The sequence below is a fragment of the Hyperoodon ampullatus genome, assembly GCF_949752795.1.
Source record: "Hyperoodon ampullatus genome assembly, chromosome: 1".
NCBI classification, from domain to species: Eukaryota; Metazoa; Chordata; class Mammalia; order Artiodactyla; family Ziphiidae; genus Hyperoodon; species Hyperoodon ampullatus.
This window is the reverse complement of record NC_136914.1, coordinates 109,935,135-109,952,589: the sequence shown is the minus strand read 5'-3', so window position 1 is coordinate 109,952,589 and position 17,455 is coordinate 109,935,135. Positions and strand designations below refer to the sequence as shown.

General features: G+C 42.7%; 1 protein-coding gene across 1 annotated transcript in view; it reads left to right on the top strand.

Annotated features, from left to right (window-relative positions):
* Positions 1–8,196: 8,196 nt before the first annotated feature.
* Positions 8,197–17,455, top strand: part of ARID5B (AT-rich interaction domain 5B) — a gene marked incomplete at both ends in the record, with an annotated part of 187,994 nt that continues 178,735 nt past the window's right edge. The window contains 2 exon segments of the mRNA XM_079696564.1: positions 8,197–8,217; positions 8,640–8,894. Coding sequence (XP_079552690.1) covers positions 8,197–8,217; positions 8,640–8,894 — 276 coding nt within the window.

Genomic DNA, 17,455 nt, shown 5'->3' with positions numbered 1-17,455 from the left:
GAGGTGTGCTTCTAAATATTTAACTACCTCCACAACCCAAAAGAGGTATGCCTGTGTTAATTTTTATATATCTAGATCTAGATGTAGATACAGATATGTACGTATGGTATACATATATGATTTAGATATATATGTAGGTGTATAAGTTCATTACACATTTTGCTGATACACAGGAAGTGTAGCACAAATGTACAAATAATAATAAAATATGCCACACTCTTCACTGTAAATTCCATAGAGCCAATCTATTCTCAGAGAATGCTTTTGTTAACTATTTGCTGAACTCTTATATCCATAGCTAACCTGTAATTGCATTAGCAAATGAGTGTAGTTCCAACCTGAATATTGTTTGAAATTTTCATTTAAATTGAGGAGTAAAATAAAAGTGAGAAAACAAAGATGTATCCAAAAATCTCACTCTTTCACCAATGACATGAGCAACTTCTTTGCTGAATTATACAGCTTTCAAAAATTTCCTCATTTTTTTGTGCTGTTCACTATATTATTGGCTACAGACTTGACACACTTTTTTTTTTAATGTGATTTTAAGCCTCGTTGTTCTTTTTTTTTAATTTTTATTTTGTTTATTTATTTTTGGCTGTGTTGGGTCTTCGTTGCTGCACACGGGCTTTCTCTAGTTGTGGCAAGCGGGGGCTACTCTTTGTTGCAGTGCACGGGCTTCTCACTGTGGTGGCTTCTCTTATTCTGGAGCATGGGCTCTAGGCACGTGGGCTTCAGTAGTTGTGGCATGCGGGCTCAGTAGTTGTGGCTCACGGGCTCTAGAGCTTAGGCTCAGTAGTTGTGGTGCATGGGCTTTGTTGCTCCACGGCGTGTGGGATCTTCCCAGACCAGGGGTCGAACCCATGCCCCCTGCATTGGCAGGCCGATTCTTATCTACTGGGCCACCAGGGAAGTCCTTGACACACGTTTAAGTTTAATCCATGTATTAGGGCTCTTCAAAGAAACAGAACCAATAGGAGATATATGTATCATAGTTTGATATATATATATATATATATATATATATATATATATATATATAATAGTTTGTGGAGGCTGAGAAGTCCCAAGATCTGTAGTCAGCAAGCTGGAGACCCAGGAGAACTGACCTTTAGTTGCAGTGTGAGTCCAAAGGCCTAAGAACTAGGACAGGCAATGGTATAAGTTCCAGTCCAAAAATCGGCAGGCTTGAGACCCATGAAGAGTCAGTGTTTCAGTCCAAGTCCAAAGGCTGGAAAAGACCCATGCCCCAGCTCAATTAATCAGACAGGAGTTCTCTCTTACTCAGACTTTTTTGTTCTATTCAGGCCTTCAACTGATTGGATGAGGCCCACCCACGTGGGGTTGGGGGTGATCTGCTTTACTCAGTCTACTTATTCAAATGTTTATCTCATCCAAAAACATCCTCACAGACACATCTAGGATAATGTTTGACCAAATATCTGGGTACCCCATGACCCAGTCAAGTTGACCTATAAAATTAATCATCACAATCTGCAATATTTACATTTTCTCCATTCCTGTCTTAAGTCTAAACAATCAACAACACAATAAATCAAGCCCTGATTGGTAATGTTTGCTGAGTTCCATGCTCTAAATACTCCCACCACAGCCAATTTCAAGCTACCAACATAATGCCAATGGGCATGGGTTGGGAAGAGATACGGTAACATACTGTGATATAGTATTGCAGTCATCACAATACAAAAGGTATAAGTAACCTCAAGAGTAGAGATAATAGTAAAATGTAGTAAAATAATTAGAAAGTGATGAGTTTTCAGTATGTACTACCTTTGTTTTTGATACAAGGTATTGTGAATTTATATTTTTTATTGAAGTATAGTTGATATAAATATATATATACATACAATTTAATATTTAACAATAGACATGTTTAATAGCCAGCTTGAAAAATTCCTGAAAATGCAACAATTAGCTGTGGTGAGTCCATAACAGGTGGTTCCAGCACACCCTGAGAACGGCATTGTGTAAACTTTGTTTGAGGCTCCTCTGGTCCCTTACCATCTTTGTGAAAATCCTGCCCAATTTCATTTTGGCCACAGCTTACTGAAGATGAGAACAGAAACAATCTCACTATTCTTGTTGGAATTACTTTTCCTCTGAAGTACTCAGATCTCTTTACACCCTTAGTGAATTACTACGTTTACATATTTCAACCTGAAATAACAAGTCATAAAATTATCAGTCTGTGGCCATGGCAGAATGTAGGTGGAGACAGCCCAGGGACTTGCTGGTGCTTCCATGGGTTTGGCTGATGGCCTAGCACAGGGGGCTGCCACTATACAGATGACCAGTCTGGATCATTTTGCCACAATTATCTGAGAAATTCTGACAAAGCCAGAATTAGGATTTGAGTCCTACAGACAATTATAGCCATGGACAGGAAGACACAGAAAATCAGTGAAGAGTGGCCCCTTGACTTGCAGTTTAGTGATTTACCTACCATGCCCACTCTGCTTTTAATGCTTGTCAAGTATTTTTAAGTTGTAAATCACTAAATACAAGGCATCATTAACGTCCATTTGAAACTGCACAGAGAAATTTTTAGTAGGTGGTATTTGAGTCCCCCAGTGGAGCCAATACCCCATGTCTGTACACTTTCTTGTCTTCTTTTTTAAAAATCAGGTATGGCAAGATGTTTTAATAACCTCAGATGGCTGGGACCTCTGTTTTTGGTATGATCTAAGATAGCTGTTCCCAGCAATGCCTTTAATACCATGCTGGGGGTCAATTTAATCAAATTCTTTATTAGTATGTGGATCACAAATGAGTCTGAAGAACAAGGAGCCTGTAAGTCACCACCACCCTCTCCCCTAGGACATGGCCACCTGAGATGGAATGGTGTGGCATTTCGGTTAGAGGGACAAGGTCACGATTTAGTCAAAAGTCATACATACTCCCCTGCAATGCGTGCAATTTTAAAAAGAAGAGAAAAACGAAGCTTAGTTATTTCTAAACTAAATAACCCAGAAATGTCAAGGGCACTTGAAGGCAATGAATTGTTAAAATTAAGGGGTGTTTGGGTGTATATGTGATTGGGGTGAGGGAGTGGGACTTGGCTTTGATTTACAAACAAGTCAGCAAAAAACAGACTCAGCATTTCTATTGTAACTGGAAATGGCTTGGGCAAATTTAATCCAACTTCCCTGAAAATACTTGATGAGTCTCCCAACGCAGAGAAAAATCAAGATAAGATAGGAAGTCTCCGTCTATACTAAGGGCAGAGGACCTTGGGGCTTCCAGTGCCCACAAAGGGCATCACATGACCCCTCCCGGGGCGGGGCGGGAGGGGCGGGGTTTGGAGGGGGCGGGGTTTGGAGGGAGATGGGGGAGGGGTCCCTTTCTCCGAGTTCCCCGCTTCTCTCTTGGCTCTGCCTTCAAGTCCGTGAGAAATCTGTCCCAAGCTACCGGCCTTTACTGCCTGGAACTGAGTTAAGAGGCTCAGTGTGTCTCCCCACCACAGCCCAGGAGACAGGCGACAAATAGGAGGCCCAAATTTAAGATGTAGCTCAACCTTTGACCACTAGAGGTCTCCTGGAAAGCAATGACCCGTATAACCCTATTTACCCTCCTTAAACCCATAGACTTGTTGAGCTCAGACTCCGCGAGCCTGCTCTGCTGGAGGCCGCCTTATTAATAACGCCACCCACCCCCACCGCTCGCGATGGCGCCAGGCTTGGAAGGGGGGAGGGGACTAGGCAGTGGCTGACCCTCGGACCGAGCTGGCTTTTCAATCCACGAATCAGTCCGCAGACTCCGGGGCTACCCCCCTCGAACCCCACTTCTTGACCAAGCAAGACGGGAGAGAGCCTCTGACTCGAGGTCCCCAGGTGGGCAGCGCGGAGTCTCCCGGACTTCTAACCAGCTACGGACTAGCCAGGGGACCAACGTGTAGAATCACTTAGCATGTCCACCAGCAGGCCAGGATCCCCCCCTGCCCGCTCCCCCAGCTTCGCCCCACTCGTTCCTCCTGCCCCCTTTCACCTTCCCCCTTTACCTCCCGATCGCCAAAGTGGCCTGAGTTTAACCGGTGGAAGGAGATTAGGGGACCATTCACCGTCCCTGTTCTGACCCATGCGGTATTTTCTGGAAAAATACAGCGGCTTCTACGTGGAAAAGGGAAGAAAAAGAAAAAAACAAAAACAAAAAAAACGTGGTCGGGGGAGCAAGGAAGGAAACAGCCAGGTTGAATTCCCAGTCTTTATGAAGCAATTCGCTCACCAGTGAAAGAAAGCTGCAGTGGCAGCTTCGAGCCACATGCGGTAGTGTGTAGCAATTAGTAGATAAAATGCTGACTAAAGTGCTAAAACATGAAGTATTATTATAGCCAAGGTCAAAAATGTTTCATTTGTCTTTTACAATTTGGGGGGAAGGGGGAGGCCCAGAGGTGCGCAGAGGGGGTTGAATTTTTGAAATGGTCGCCTTCTTTCTTCAACTGTACTTTAATTTTTTTGTTTAATGACCCTATTTATTATAGTCCAAGCTGCCTAATTATGTCACTGCTAGGTTTCGCAACTAACTTAACCCTCCTGATCCTTTATTCACAGACACTGAAAAATGTGTCTACTGCTTCCCCACTCCCTTCAGGGGTGAGAATGATTTTTAATTTTTTAACCTTTTAAGTGAACCAAATAACTTAAAACAGAGAGTTGGGTTTTGGCTTAGCAAAGCAGCCGGAATATAGATGTGTGGGTATAGGTTCCTGTGTTGCAGTATAAGAAAGAGCCCAAAAATAATGTGTGATATAAACATATACTGCTTTTTCCCCACTCTTCTTTTATACACTGTGAGTCGAGTCCCAGCTACAAGCTTTTTTTTATAAAGCACTTGCTTTCATGATTCTAACTGTCCAGAATGGATTGTCTTCTTACAACATTCAATCTGTTTATGAGTATTTACTTTACATTAGCCCAAGGACCCTGCACTGCAGGAGTTTGCCTCTATTCCCCTGGGTGTCGGGTGTCTCAAGTCTTACATCTGCTCTGTGATTGATGGAACCTTGAATCCACGTTATTACTCTCTTACAAGCAGAAATCAAACAGGCTATTAACTACATTACTTCAAAGAACTGCTTCAATACAATCTCCTTATCTTAATTGAAACTTTCTTTGTATGGATATTTGCTACAGAGATAATTTACAGGTGCCTCTCAAGCATCATATTAAAGAAGTAAAATAGAGGGGGTTGTTTTTTGTTTTTGTTTTGTTTGTAAACACACACCATTGTGACCTATAATTTTAAAAGTCATTCACAGGATTGGACCTGAGGTTTGATTTATTGGATTTTATTAGGTTCATGGGGGTGCTAGTGCTGCTCCTGTAAAAAGAGCGGGAAGATGCCCCTGTGATTCAGTTTTGACACCTGACTATAAGACTGCAGATATTCAGAAATATTCAGACCTAGATCCCTGCAACTGTTAACATCTCAAAAACCTTATCCGGAGTTTTCCAGAAGACAGATCAGGCAGCATGCAGCCTAGTTCAGCACCTAACCTTGTACAGACATAGAAACAGGGTTTCTAATTAGGTGAAGTTCCTTACAGACCCTTAAAGACTTATAGCAACAAAACCAGCAGAAGTTGCTTAGATGCTATAAAGAGCTGTGTATTTTTAAAGAGAGAGATTTAATATACAATCGAGGGATACCCTCAGGCATTCTGTTGAGGTTTCCTGCATAAATGCTGCTGCATTGGTCATACAGGAAACTGACTCACAGTCGATCTCAAATATGATCTTGTCAAAATACTGCAACTCAAGTTTTTTAATATAGTATTTCTTGAACTGAATGTATATATTTACACGAACAGGACAGAGACTAACTGCAGCCTTAGGCGTCTCTCATGTATTTTTAAAAAATTATGTAAAATGCCCTTCAGTCAAGTCCATTCATATGTAAAAAAATGAACAAAATGGGTTATTCTAATCAAACGTCTGCAGTATGCATCATAAACTTAAAAAGAGACAGAAAGCACCAGAGAGCTGTAATTTCTCTTTGTAACCCATGCTTATAAGATAGAAAGATCAGATGAAATTTCAAGGAAGATAATTAAAGAGTGATGTGCAAGTCATAATTGGCTAATGCAAAAGATGGGAGACTGCGAATTGTTACATTGTCCTCCATGGTGCAGAGTTGTGATATTACTTTAAATTATTAAAATAGTTTTCGACATCTTTCAGAATACCGGCTCTTTGGCATGGGCTTTTATTACTTACTGTAATTGGAGGATCTGCCATTTTCTTTCGTTTATCTCTGTGTGTATAGAAACGAGCTAGGTCTTGCCTTTTATTACTTCCCCATGTTCTGAATCAAAAATGTGGTTTAGATAATGTTAAGTGTCCTAATTCTTACTGCAGTGGACGCAGACGTTTTGAAAAGGCATAAAAATACACACAGAGGGTCTTTCCACCTCAAGTCACTGAATATGAGGCATTTGTGCTCTGCCGGGTGTATTAACTTCAGCCATGTGAATATAATTTTCATTAAAGTAATCCTGTTTCAACTAGATGCTGTGACTAGAGGTGAAACGTTGCGAAAGCGTTAAAAATAGCTTACTAGTAATTTCAACATCCTGTAATTTTATCACAGATCAAGTTTCAACTGTCATACTATACAGACCTTATTCCCCATATAGTACATGTTTACTTTTTTAGCATGCCAGACCCACTTTGGAAAGATTGGTGCCAATATACTAAAATCGGAGGGGGGTGGGTGTAACACTGAAAGGAGTGGGAGGAGGGCGGGGAAGGGGATGGGGGAGCGTGGGGGAAGCGAGTACACCATTTTACATCCACACTGCGAAAATGCAGTCTAGCCAGGCGGAGGACCGGCAGCTGGGTCGGAGCGAGCGAGGGCTTTGCAGTCTCTGCCTGTTCCTTGTTCTGTCGCTCTTAAGTTTCTCTGTGTTTGCATAATAGCCATGCATGCAAACCTCGCAATGCTCCAGGGCTCCAGAACAATAAATATACACATTTAAAGCCTTTATTGTCTTACGGTTCATGCCCCCGGTTTTCAACAGCTTAATTTCTGGTTGTATGTAACTAGTTTGCAAATGGATTTTTTTCAGTTTCAAACTATTATTGAGGAAGCTCCTCTCCCTTTTTGGCGGGGGGAGGGGTTGGGGGTGGGGGAGCAGCCGGTATATTATTCCTGTAGCGCTGGGTTATATAAACACATTATCATTTGAGAGCGCCCTTGGCGTCCATCAGCATTGTAAACACGTACTAGTGTATATACTTCAAAATTAAAGAATGCACACGCAGAACCGGGAGCCTGAATTCATATTCCGAGCAGACTCGCTGCTCGCATTTATTGATTTATCATGCATCGTTTATTGTTCCAGTCCCTAAATGCAGTCGCTGTCCGTTCAATATTGTTTGCAAAATCTTGAGATGTGTGTGCGCTGCTCACTTGTCTTTCTGTTCTTTTTTTTTTTTTTTTTTTGCTGGGTATTTTTTTTGCGAAGCGAACAAATGCATTAATATTTATATGTTTATATAATCGATAACCCACTTTTCCCTTCCATGTAAATAGGCATCAAAAGATAATTTAACAGATTAGTTCTCGAAAACATGGCAGTGAGGAAGCGTAATTTAACTATCAAACAAATCTACATGTCTAATAACAGCAAATCTGCTAAGGAGCATTAGAAAGAGGAGCAGCGCCCCGGAATCTCTGCAGGAAATGTTCTTTATATTAGACATATACAAGCAGGTCCTGTCAGATACACAGCGGAGCTCGCTAGCTCTCGTCTCCTCCAAAAATCTCATCAAATGAAACCGCTAGACAAGGGAGATTAGGAAGAGGTAGATCTCATCTTCACACACTTTTAGGGCAGAATTTATTTTTACAGACCTTCCTATATGTTTTTTGCCTTGATCCATCCTCTGCCCGCCGAGATCGGACGGAGTCTTTCTGCCGATTATGAATTTGATCAAGCCACGTTTGGAAGGAAATCTACACATTTTTGACAGGAGCTGAAAATTGAGTCGTCAGAGAAATATTAGGACACATTTTCAATCATTTTGGTGCCGAAGGGGAGGCGAGAGCTTAGTTTTATATTGAGACATTACGCCGGCTGAAGGCAGAGAATGTTTTTCCCTGCCAGGACCTGATGCAATCCATTCAAGCCAACAAGTTTGGAGAGAATGTTGAGTTCAATCAATTCAGAACGTCGAGATGGAGCCCAACTCACTCCAGGTATTTCGCTCTCCTCCGCTCCTCCGATCCCGGCACCCCCCGGCACCCCCCAGCCCCCCGGCTCACCCACACCTCTGCACCCACCCACACCCCCCACAAACTTTTCACCAAACTTTTACCCTCTGCATCCCCCCAAATCATTTTTATTGTTTAAAAAAATCCCTGCAGTGATCATACATACATAATGTAATTTTACCGCCTCAGATGGAGAGGTAGGGAGAGGTGGGGGGCCCGGAGTCTTTTTTTTTTTTTTTAAGGGAGGCAGAAAATTTGTGTGGGCTCTATTATTTTTTCCACCCAGCTTTATATCTGTTGGCTCTTCTGTATTAAGAGTGTGGATGTCTGTGTGTAAATGTGTCTGGGAATAGACGTTTGTGCTCTGATGGCTACATTATTTATTTGGTGCTTTTTTTCCCCTGCAGTGGGTCGGCTCACCGTGTGGCTTGCACGGACCTTACATTTTCTACAAGGCTTTTCAATTCCACCTTGAAGGCAAACCAAGAATTTTGTCCCTTGGCGACTTTTTCTTTGTAAGATGTACGCCAAAGGATCCGATTTGCATAGCGGAGCTCCAGCTGTTGTGGGAAGAGAGGACCAGCCGGCAACTTTTATCCAGCTCTAAACTTTATTTCCTCCCAGAAGACACTCCCCAGGGCAGAAATAGCGACCATGGCGAGGTGGTAAACTTATATCTCCCTCTCTTCTTTCTTTATTATTTTTTCCCGTAGTAATGCTTATTACAGGGCAAGCTTGAAAATACTGTATTCACTTCTGCAGGCGAGCAGGATCGACTTCTTTTTTAAAGGGGTAGCGCCACTAGCTGGGGCTCGAGTATTTTGCCATTGTCAGAGTTTGGCTGTCAGCTTTACAAAGAAGATCCAACTGCTGATTTTAGTCAAGATCAAATAACTTGTTCGAGAAGGGTTTTGTTCAAGGATGTGTGTGTGTGTGTGTGTGTGTGTGTGTGAGAGAGAGAGAGAGAGAGTGTGTGAGATCCTGCTATTGCCGCTTGAACATCACATGCTTTTTATATTTTTTGCCTTTTGAAAATTTACCTTCGCGTCTGGCTCGGTAGGGGATGGGTGGATTTCTTTCGGTGGGTTTCGATATTGTTCCCGTTTTTCTTTCTTTTTTTTTTTTTTTAAGTAAGTATTTGATATGTTTAAGAGGGCGGAAATTACGAAATGGAGGCAGAGTGAGATCAAAAGCTATTGAGTTGGCAAAGACGTGTTGAATAAAGTGATAAATGACAGGTACTGGAATAATACATTCAAATAACTTGCAGATCTGCCCGGGCGGATTTCAAAGCGGTCGTGTAACCGGCACAAACACGTTAAGCATTAACAACTATCTCTCGTCCCCACCCCCTCCCCCCGGACAAGCCATTTGATGTTCTAGTTTTCAATTACTCCACGCAAAGTGGACGCCTTCCAGAGCGATCTTTGGGGATGTGTGGGACGCGGACGGGGGAGGGAAGGGCAGAGGGGTGTGTGCTCACCCCCTGGCCCTGCGGGTCCGGAGTTCTCCGTGCCCAGACGGCGCTCCTGGGGAGGGTGGAGAGGGACAGAGCCTCCCCGGCACGTTTCTGGGCGGCCGCGGGGGCGCTCGCCGCGCTCCCGGCAGGACGCCCGAGGTGAGCCCGCTGTCACCGGTCGCCGGGGCGGCCGCCCCTATTCGGCTCTGTCATTTCATGTGTGACCGCATTTCTGCGGGCTCCCCTCATCAGCTGATCGACCTCAGCGCCCTGGTACCTACCGGGGGAACTGTTTGGGGGAGGCTGTGCCTGCGGCGCGGCGGGGCGGGAGGGCGCGCGGCCGCCTGGCAAGGCTTTGTGTTGCCCAAGCGAGTACGGGGCAATCAAACTCAGACTTCTGAGGGCAGCTAGCTCTGTGCCAGGCTTTCGAGCTGTCGAGGTAGGTGTAAGGATCTTTTTGTTAAGTGAACGGTTCCCCGTTTAACTCATCCCGGAGCTCGAAGCTGCCTGCCAGTCCTTCCAGAATTCCCTGGTCTGGTGGAGTTGATTGTACTTTTGGCACCTCCAGTTCACTCCTTCTCGCCGGGATCGAGTTACCCGTCGGTGGTCTATGCCGGTTAATTACCGGAGTTCGTCAAAACGTTCGCCCTCGGATCAGCCTCTTCGGAAATAAGCCCCTCCCTCCTCCCGAACACCTCTCCCAACCCACACGCCCTCCCCTCCGCCCTCCCGGCCAGCTAAGGGTTTTTAAACGTTCACCTTTCCCGACGTCTGCCGGCAATTTTACAAAGGTGTTGTTTGGAAATGCTGTGAAAAATCCTGCAGCCTACCAACAGGTTGAGCTCCTTGCACCGCCCAAGGTTTGGCTCGGCCCCCTCCCCCGACTCAACTTTCCTGCGCAGCTGTCTGCCTTCCCCTCCCCCTCCTGATTTCTTATTATTTGCTTTTCAAATTTATTACTTCAACATGGCCTGTGATCTGGAAAAGGGAAGGATTAAATATCCAGAAAAGAGCTGGTGCCTAATAGACTTCTGACTGAACCCAGAAGGAAATTATTCAGTGTTTTATGGGATATTTTGTGGCCGCGCTCTTTTTTTTTTTTTTTTCAATTGAAAGCGGAATATTTTTTAAAGACCCTGAATTGACCCCACTTGGTCCAGTTTTAATTTCTATTGTGTAATTAAATAGTAAATTCTGATTTAAGAATAAAAGAAATATTAGCTGAAGGTTGCATCTGGTAGAACTAATGATAGTGAATAGATGTATTTTTAAATACACGATTTTTTAAAAGATATTTTTCATTATGGGGAAATGTAAGCGAACCATTTTAATGATCTTTGCGTTTCGTCACTGCTATATGAGCCATACCTGAGAAAATTAATCTTGCCATTTAAAAGTAAACTCTAGGGGGTTTGGAGAGGGAGATGGCTCTATTTATATTCCTCAGCTGCATATACATCGTCTAATATTATGCATGATTTGTTTTTTAATGCTAACACGGCTGGTAATTAGCTGTATGATTATAGTTGTATATTTCATTAGGACTTTGGCTGATGTCATTGTGAATTATTCAGCCATATTAAAACAATTTTCAATTGAGATAATGACACGCCTCAAAATTATGCAAATACAGGCTACATTGTGCAAAATAATTATGACAAATGTAAAGCAGGTAGAAAGTTTCCCAGTGCAGATCGGTTTTCCACCCTGGTGATGTCATTTCCCCCCTGGCCTAAGATAGTCAGTCATTCATTAGCAGAATAGCAGCAGCAGTCTCTTCTGGAGGAGAGCCTGCAGAAACCAGCATTTACTGCTGGCACCTAGAGGGGGCAACAGGGCCCTCTCATTAAGACATTTGCTTTGTTTTCTCTTACTCTGTTAACTTGTTTATATACAGTGAAATGATTTTATTATTGATTTTAAATAGTTTTGAATGATGCATTTGCCATTTGCAATGCATAACTGAAAGAGAAAGGTTTCCTGGTGATGTGCACTGTGCCTTGGAGAAAATGTTCAGCACATTTAATCAGCCAGTACAGTTTATTTAAAGTAACCAAATGGAGGTTAATAATTCCTTGATTGAGCTGACATCAGCATCCATTTCGAAAGGACAGCCAGGACTCCGTATGCTTTTTTGGTTTAAGAGCACCATTCTGTCTTTTTATGATTTCTTGAAATATAAAGACATCAGTTCTAAAAACAGGGAAATTATCATTGTGCGAGATTAGAAATAGCGTCCCTGTGTGGTTTGCTATGATCTGCAGGGGAAATTTTTTTTTTGGTGGGGGAGGGAAATTTTCTTATTGATGTTTGCATTAATTGTATCAGGCTAGATAAGGCAGGACTTTGTATGCCCATTTTATAGATGGAGACAGAGGCTTGAAGAGTTTATATGGTTTGTCAAAGGTCGCCGGCTAGAACCTAGGCCTTCTTAAGCTTTAGGGTTGCTTTATTTTCCCGCTGAAACCTACCCTTGAAACTAGAGCTTGAATACATCATATTATATTCCAGAAGTGTATACTAAATGTGGGCAGTTCCTTGTACATTTTAGAACTATGACTAGTCAGTTTTGCTAAAGGTCACCAGATATTTAGGTAGCAGAATCATTCTTATTCTATAAAGTTCAGTTAATCCTAGCCAGTGTCATAGAACAATAACAGTTACATTTTAATACCATTGTTAATAATCATTAACAATTTATTACTAGTTTAAATAATTAGGATAATGTCTGATCTGCTTATATCACTGCTGCCTACACGTACTTAACAGTGCTGGCAGCTGGTGTGGAGGAAAAGCATTCCAGAGAGTCACATCTTGATTCTACAACTTACTATTTGTTTGACCTTGGATAACTGTAAACACTCTGAACCTCAGTTTCTTCAGCTGCAAAATGGGAACAATAGTAAGGCTGACTGGGGATTGTTATAAATATCAAGAGACATTATTATGGGCAAAATTACTTTATAACTGTAAATTAAATAAATAGAAAAGAGGGCTTCCCTGGTGGCGCAGTGGTTGAGTCTGTCTGCCGATGCAGGGGACGCGGGTTCGTGCCCCGGTCCGGGAAGATCCCACATGCCGCGGAGCGGCTGGGCCCGTGAGCCATGGCCACTGAGCCTGCGCGTCTGGAGCCTGTGCTCCGCAACGGGAGAGGCCACAACAGTGAGAGGCCCGTGTACCGCTAAATAAATAAATAAATGAATAAATAGAAAAGAGTTATGATTATGGGGGTCTTTATTTTAGATATTCTTAATTTATAAGTAAGAAACATGATAACTTTTATGTCTGTGTGGAGGCTTCTGGGCCTAATCATGATACTGTCTTGAATTATTATGAAAGTGAAGAGCAGGGCCATATGCAAGGAGTTAAGTGTCTTCAGTAATTACCTACAATTGCCATATTCAGGCAGTAACTCTTCAGAGGAGGAACATGGCAAAGTAGGCGGGTAATTGGTTCTGTTACTGGGTAACTTCTGATTACATTCATTTTCAGATTGCCAAGTGCTTAATCTCTAGGCAATATACGCTCTTAAAAATAGGTGGATTGGGGCTTCCCTGGTGGCGCAGTGGTTGAGAGGCCACCTGCCGATGCAGGGGACGCGGGTTCGTGCCCCGGTCCGGGAAGATCCCACATGCCGCGGAGCAGCTGGGCCCGTGAGCCATGGCCGCTGAGCCTGCGCATCAGGAGCCTGTGCTCCGCAACGGGAGAGGCCACAACAGTGAGAGGCCCGCGTACCGCAAAAAAATGAAAAAATTGGTGGATATACAAGGTTGGATTTCAGCCTGACGGATCATGGGCTGTATTCTACAAGAAAGCTTGCTGGTCCCCTGCAACAGTGAGTGTGGATGAGTAAGTCGGTGATGTGGGGAGTCAATATCAAGCATATCTGGGCATTACAGATTTTAGTATGCAGCCAGGGTATCTAACAGTGGTTTGACTATCACCAGCCTCACTATCCAGTCAAAAATTGTTAAAAATGTATATTCACGAGCCCCTACTGGAATTAATTTATTTAGAATCTCTGGAATTGGGGTCCAGGATTCTGCATTTTAAATAGTCTTGCTCTAGCTTTGTGGATCTTGGGCGAGTTTTAAACTCTGTGCTTCAGTTTTCTCATCTGTAAAATGGAAATATGGTACCTACTTCCCAGGATTCTTTTAAGGATTAAAGGAGTTAATACATGTAAAGTGCTTACAACTGAGGTGGGCACATAGCAGAGTCTCCAGTAATGGTTGACTCATTATTATTATCATTAATATTAGTAGTATTGTTCTCGTTAAAGTTTGAGACCACTACCATGGACCTTCCTAAAGAAAGCTTTTCTCTATGAGAGGGCGGCATCTAGGTTAGTTTACTAGAACATATAGCCAATTCAGGTCCCCCCAGATCAGGCTGGCTTTCATCCATATGGTGGATTTAGCTGTGTTGCCATTATAAAAGGCTCCTTAAGGATTTACATTTTAGTATTGAAACATGCTGTCAACTGGATCAGCAGGATTTTTTAGAAGATCACCTGATCATTATCACAGACACATTCTGAAATTCAGGAGGTGCTGCACTGGCCTTGCTCTGCCTGTGGGTGGCCACTCACTGGGTCTCTGGTCTGTTTCCATGAGCTGATTTCTTTTTTTTAGAAGTTTCTGAGATCTCTTCAGTGTCCTCACTAGCCTTGCACAATTTCTTTAACTTTTCTAAGCCTCAGTTTCTTCATCTGTCAAATGGATTTAATGGCTTCTACTTTGCCAAGAGAATTAGTAATAATAACGAAAAGGTTCTGGCAACTAGCCTCGTACCTATACATGCGAGCTCAGCAAATGATGGATGCTGTTATAATAGTTATCGTTTATTTTTAGTAATGATCTTAAGCTAAGAGAAGGAATATCTTTACTCTCTCCCTAGCAAGCCCTTTAGAACTAGGGTGAGAACTAATGAATTACATGGAGAGAGTTTATTGGACTGTGACAAGTATCAGCAAACTAAGGCCAAAGGGCCAAATCTGGCCCACTGTCTGCTTTTGTAAATAAAGTTTTACTGGAACATAGACTGTTTATGTATTGTTTATAGCTTCTCTCAGACTACAGTGTCAGAGTTGAATGGTTGTGACAGTGACCATATGGCCCACACAGTGGAAAATATTTACTCTTTGGCCCTTTACAGAAAAAGTTTGCTGACCCCTGCCCTATGGAGTTGATCCGAAATAAGGAATGTGACTGTGTACCTTTTTGTCTTTCTTACTTGGCTTTGGAGCAAGATCCAGTAATAGAAGAAATACTTTAACATTAATATGTCAAAAACCTTTACATGTACAAAATTCTGTTTCAGCATTGAGCCTAGGATGTTAAAATTTGAGAATCAGTAGAATGTATACTAAGTTGTATTTTGTATGGTTAAGTTCCCAATTCCGGCCAATGCTGGTTTCATCTATCTTGAGTTAATAAAAGCTGCTTGCTGAGTGCTAACTATGTGCTCCGTGCTTTGCTAGGTACAGAGATGGATGTGAAACAATTCATGATGTGGCTTTTTTTCTCAAGAAGCTTATCAATCTTGATAGATGCGATCAACACACGTTTTTAAAAAATGTAAAAGCAATATAAGATGGAACACATTGGTGAATTGTTCTGACAGTAAATGCAATACGTTTTCAAAGGAAGGGTCACTATCTATATGTTTTTGGAAAAGGCATGTGTTCAATTCCTCAACTGCTGATTGAAGACCTACTAGGTGCTGGACAGTGGGGTACTGAGATACAGGAGAATGGCCCAGCCCTCAAAAAACTCTTAGTCTACCCCCATAGACAGACACTGGTCACAGAAAAGCTGTCAGACTCTTATCTGCATCCCTTAGTTAAAGTGGAGATCAGCTAAGGTCACTATTTATTTGTAGCCTTTCGCAATCTTTCTGGAAACTATGAAGTACTGTCTTCACCTTTGAGGTCTTATTCACTCCATGCATATTTATAGAGCACCTATTTTGTGCCAGAGCCTGTTCTAGGCTGCGTCATCCAGCACTGAACAAGACAGACAAGTACCCCTGCCCTCAGGGGGCTTACAGTCCAGTGTTTGGTTTTAATCTCCCAGGTAGTTTTCACATGGTGCTTCCTGGAATGGTTATCTGTGTGCTTTTCCTGTGCTTGTCACCCCCTCTTCCCCCTCCCCACTGCAGTGCTGTTCTCAGAAGCAGAGGGTTGTGCCTTACTCACCTCTGGATCTCCCCACCGTAGTCAGTGCATTCATCAAGTATCTACTGAATGACTGAATGACATGATTAAAATGAATGCTTCCCCAGAGGCTGCTTTCTTTAAACTTGGCCCAATTTCTTTCTTTCTGGCAGAGGGTCACTCACCTGTGGGCCAGCTCCAGCAGCCCACCTCACATTTCTTTCTCTTCTAAAATCCATATCATTTTGCACCATAGGCTGTGAAAATGCGCAAAGGTTTTTTTTTTTTTTTTTTTAGTAGAACTCGCCAAAGAAATTAGTGACTATTTGGGACTGAATGATCAGGCGAGAGCCAGCATCTCCATCTTTTTGAGCATGTTTCCAGTCTTCAGCCATCAGCCCATAAAAAGTCAGGGTTTTGGGGGAATTCCCTGGCAGTCCAGCAGTTTGGACTCTGAGCTTTCACTGCCAAGGGCCTGGGTTCAATCCCTGGTTGGGGCACTAGGATCCCACAAGCGGCACAGGGTGGCAAAAAAAAAAAAAAATTAAAAATAAATAAATAAAGGTTGTTTAAAAAAAAGAAGTCAGGGCTTTGGGGTGGCAGTCTGCGGAAAGATGGGACTTCAGGGAAGAGGAGTCACTTCTCACCTGAGTGTTGGTTGGCAGTTCCGGCGAACTAGCGTGTTTTCCAGACTGATGGTCTTGACGAGGCCACGTGTTTGATAGCAAGTCAAAACCATAATCAATTAAAACCTGTTTTGACATTTAGAGTGTCAGGCACATACTAAGGAAATGTTATTTTTATGGAGTGCACGAGTCCATACATGTAAATACTTCGCTGTTAGTCGTTAATAAAGCATACCATGGTTCACAGTGGCATCTAGTGATACATGACTCAGGCTCATTTATCAAAGTCTAGTTTTAACCAATATCCAGAATATAATTGCTGGAATCAAATGGATTTGCTTGTCATTTTTTATAGCCAGGGTGGTTGGATATCTGCCATCTTCTACTCGGAATAATATTGTAGCTAGTGATTACCCGTTGGCTTGGCTTTTAAATAAATTTAAAATAAATTTATTGATTGTTGGCTTAAGGATTCATTCGCCTCTCAGAAATGTGGTCATGGATTCCTGCATTTCTTGAAAAAATCTGCTCCTGTGCCCTCGCACGTGGATGGCTTTTTCTAGCCGCACCATGATCCTTGCTGGCTTCCTGGAGATTAGAACCTGGGCCTTGGCCTTTGAAGAGTGTGGCTCGCATCCTGGACTGTGAGCACCGGTACTGACAACACATGTCAAACGTGTAGATGATGATGATTATTGAAAGGGTGCTTTAGACTCATGCTAATGGCATCAGTCTCTAGTACACACTTGCATAAATTAATTCTGCTTTTAAAATCGGACGCACTGTTAACAGCGTTCAAGATGGATATTTGACATTTATCACACAGACTAGGACGTGTGGTTTAACTGCATGAATTTTCTGTAGGATCTTTGTGGCTGTATGAATTGACGCACAGTGGTGGGTGTGCTTACACACATGATGAACATCAAGTTCCGGGTCCCATCTCCATCCTTGAACAGAGAGGAAACCTGGGGGTAGAAA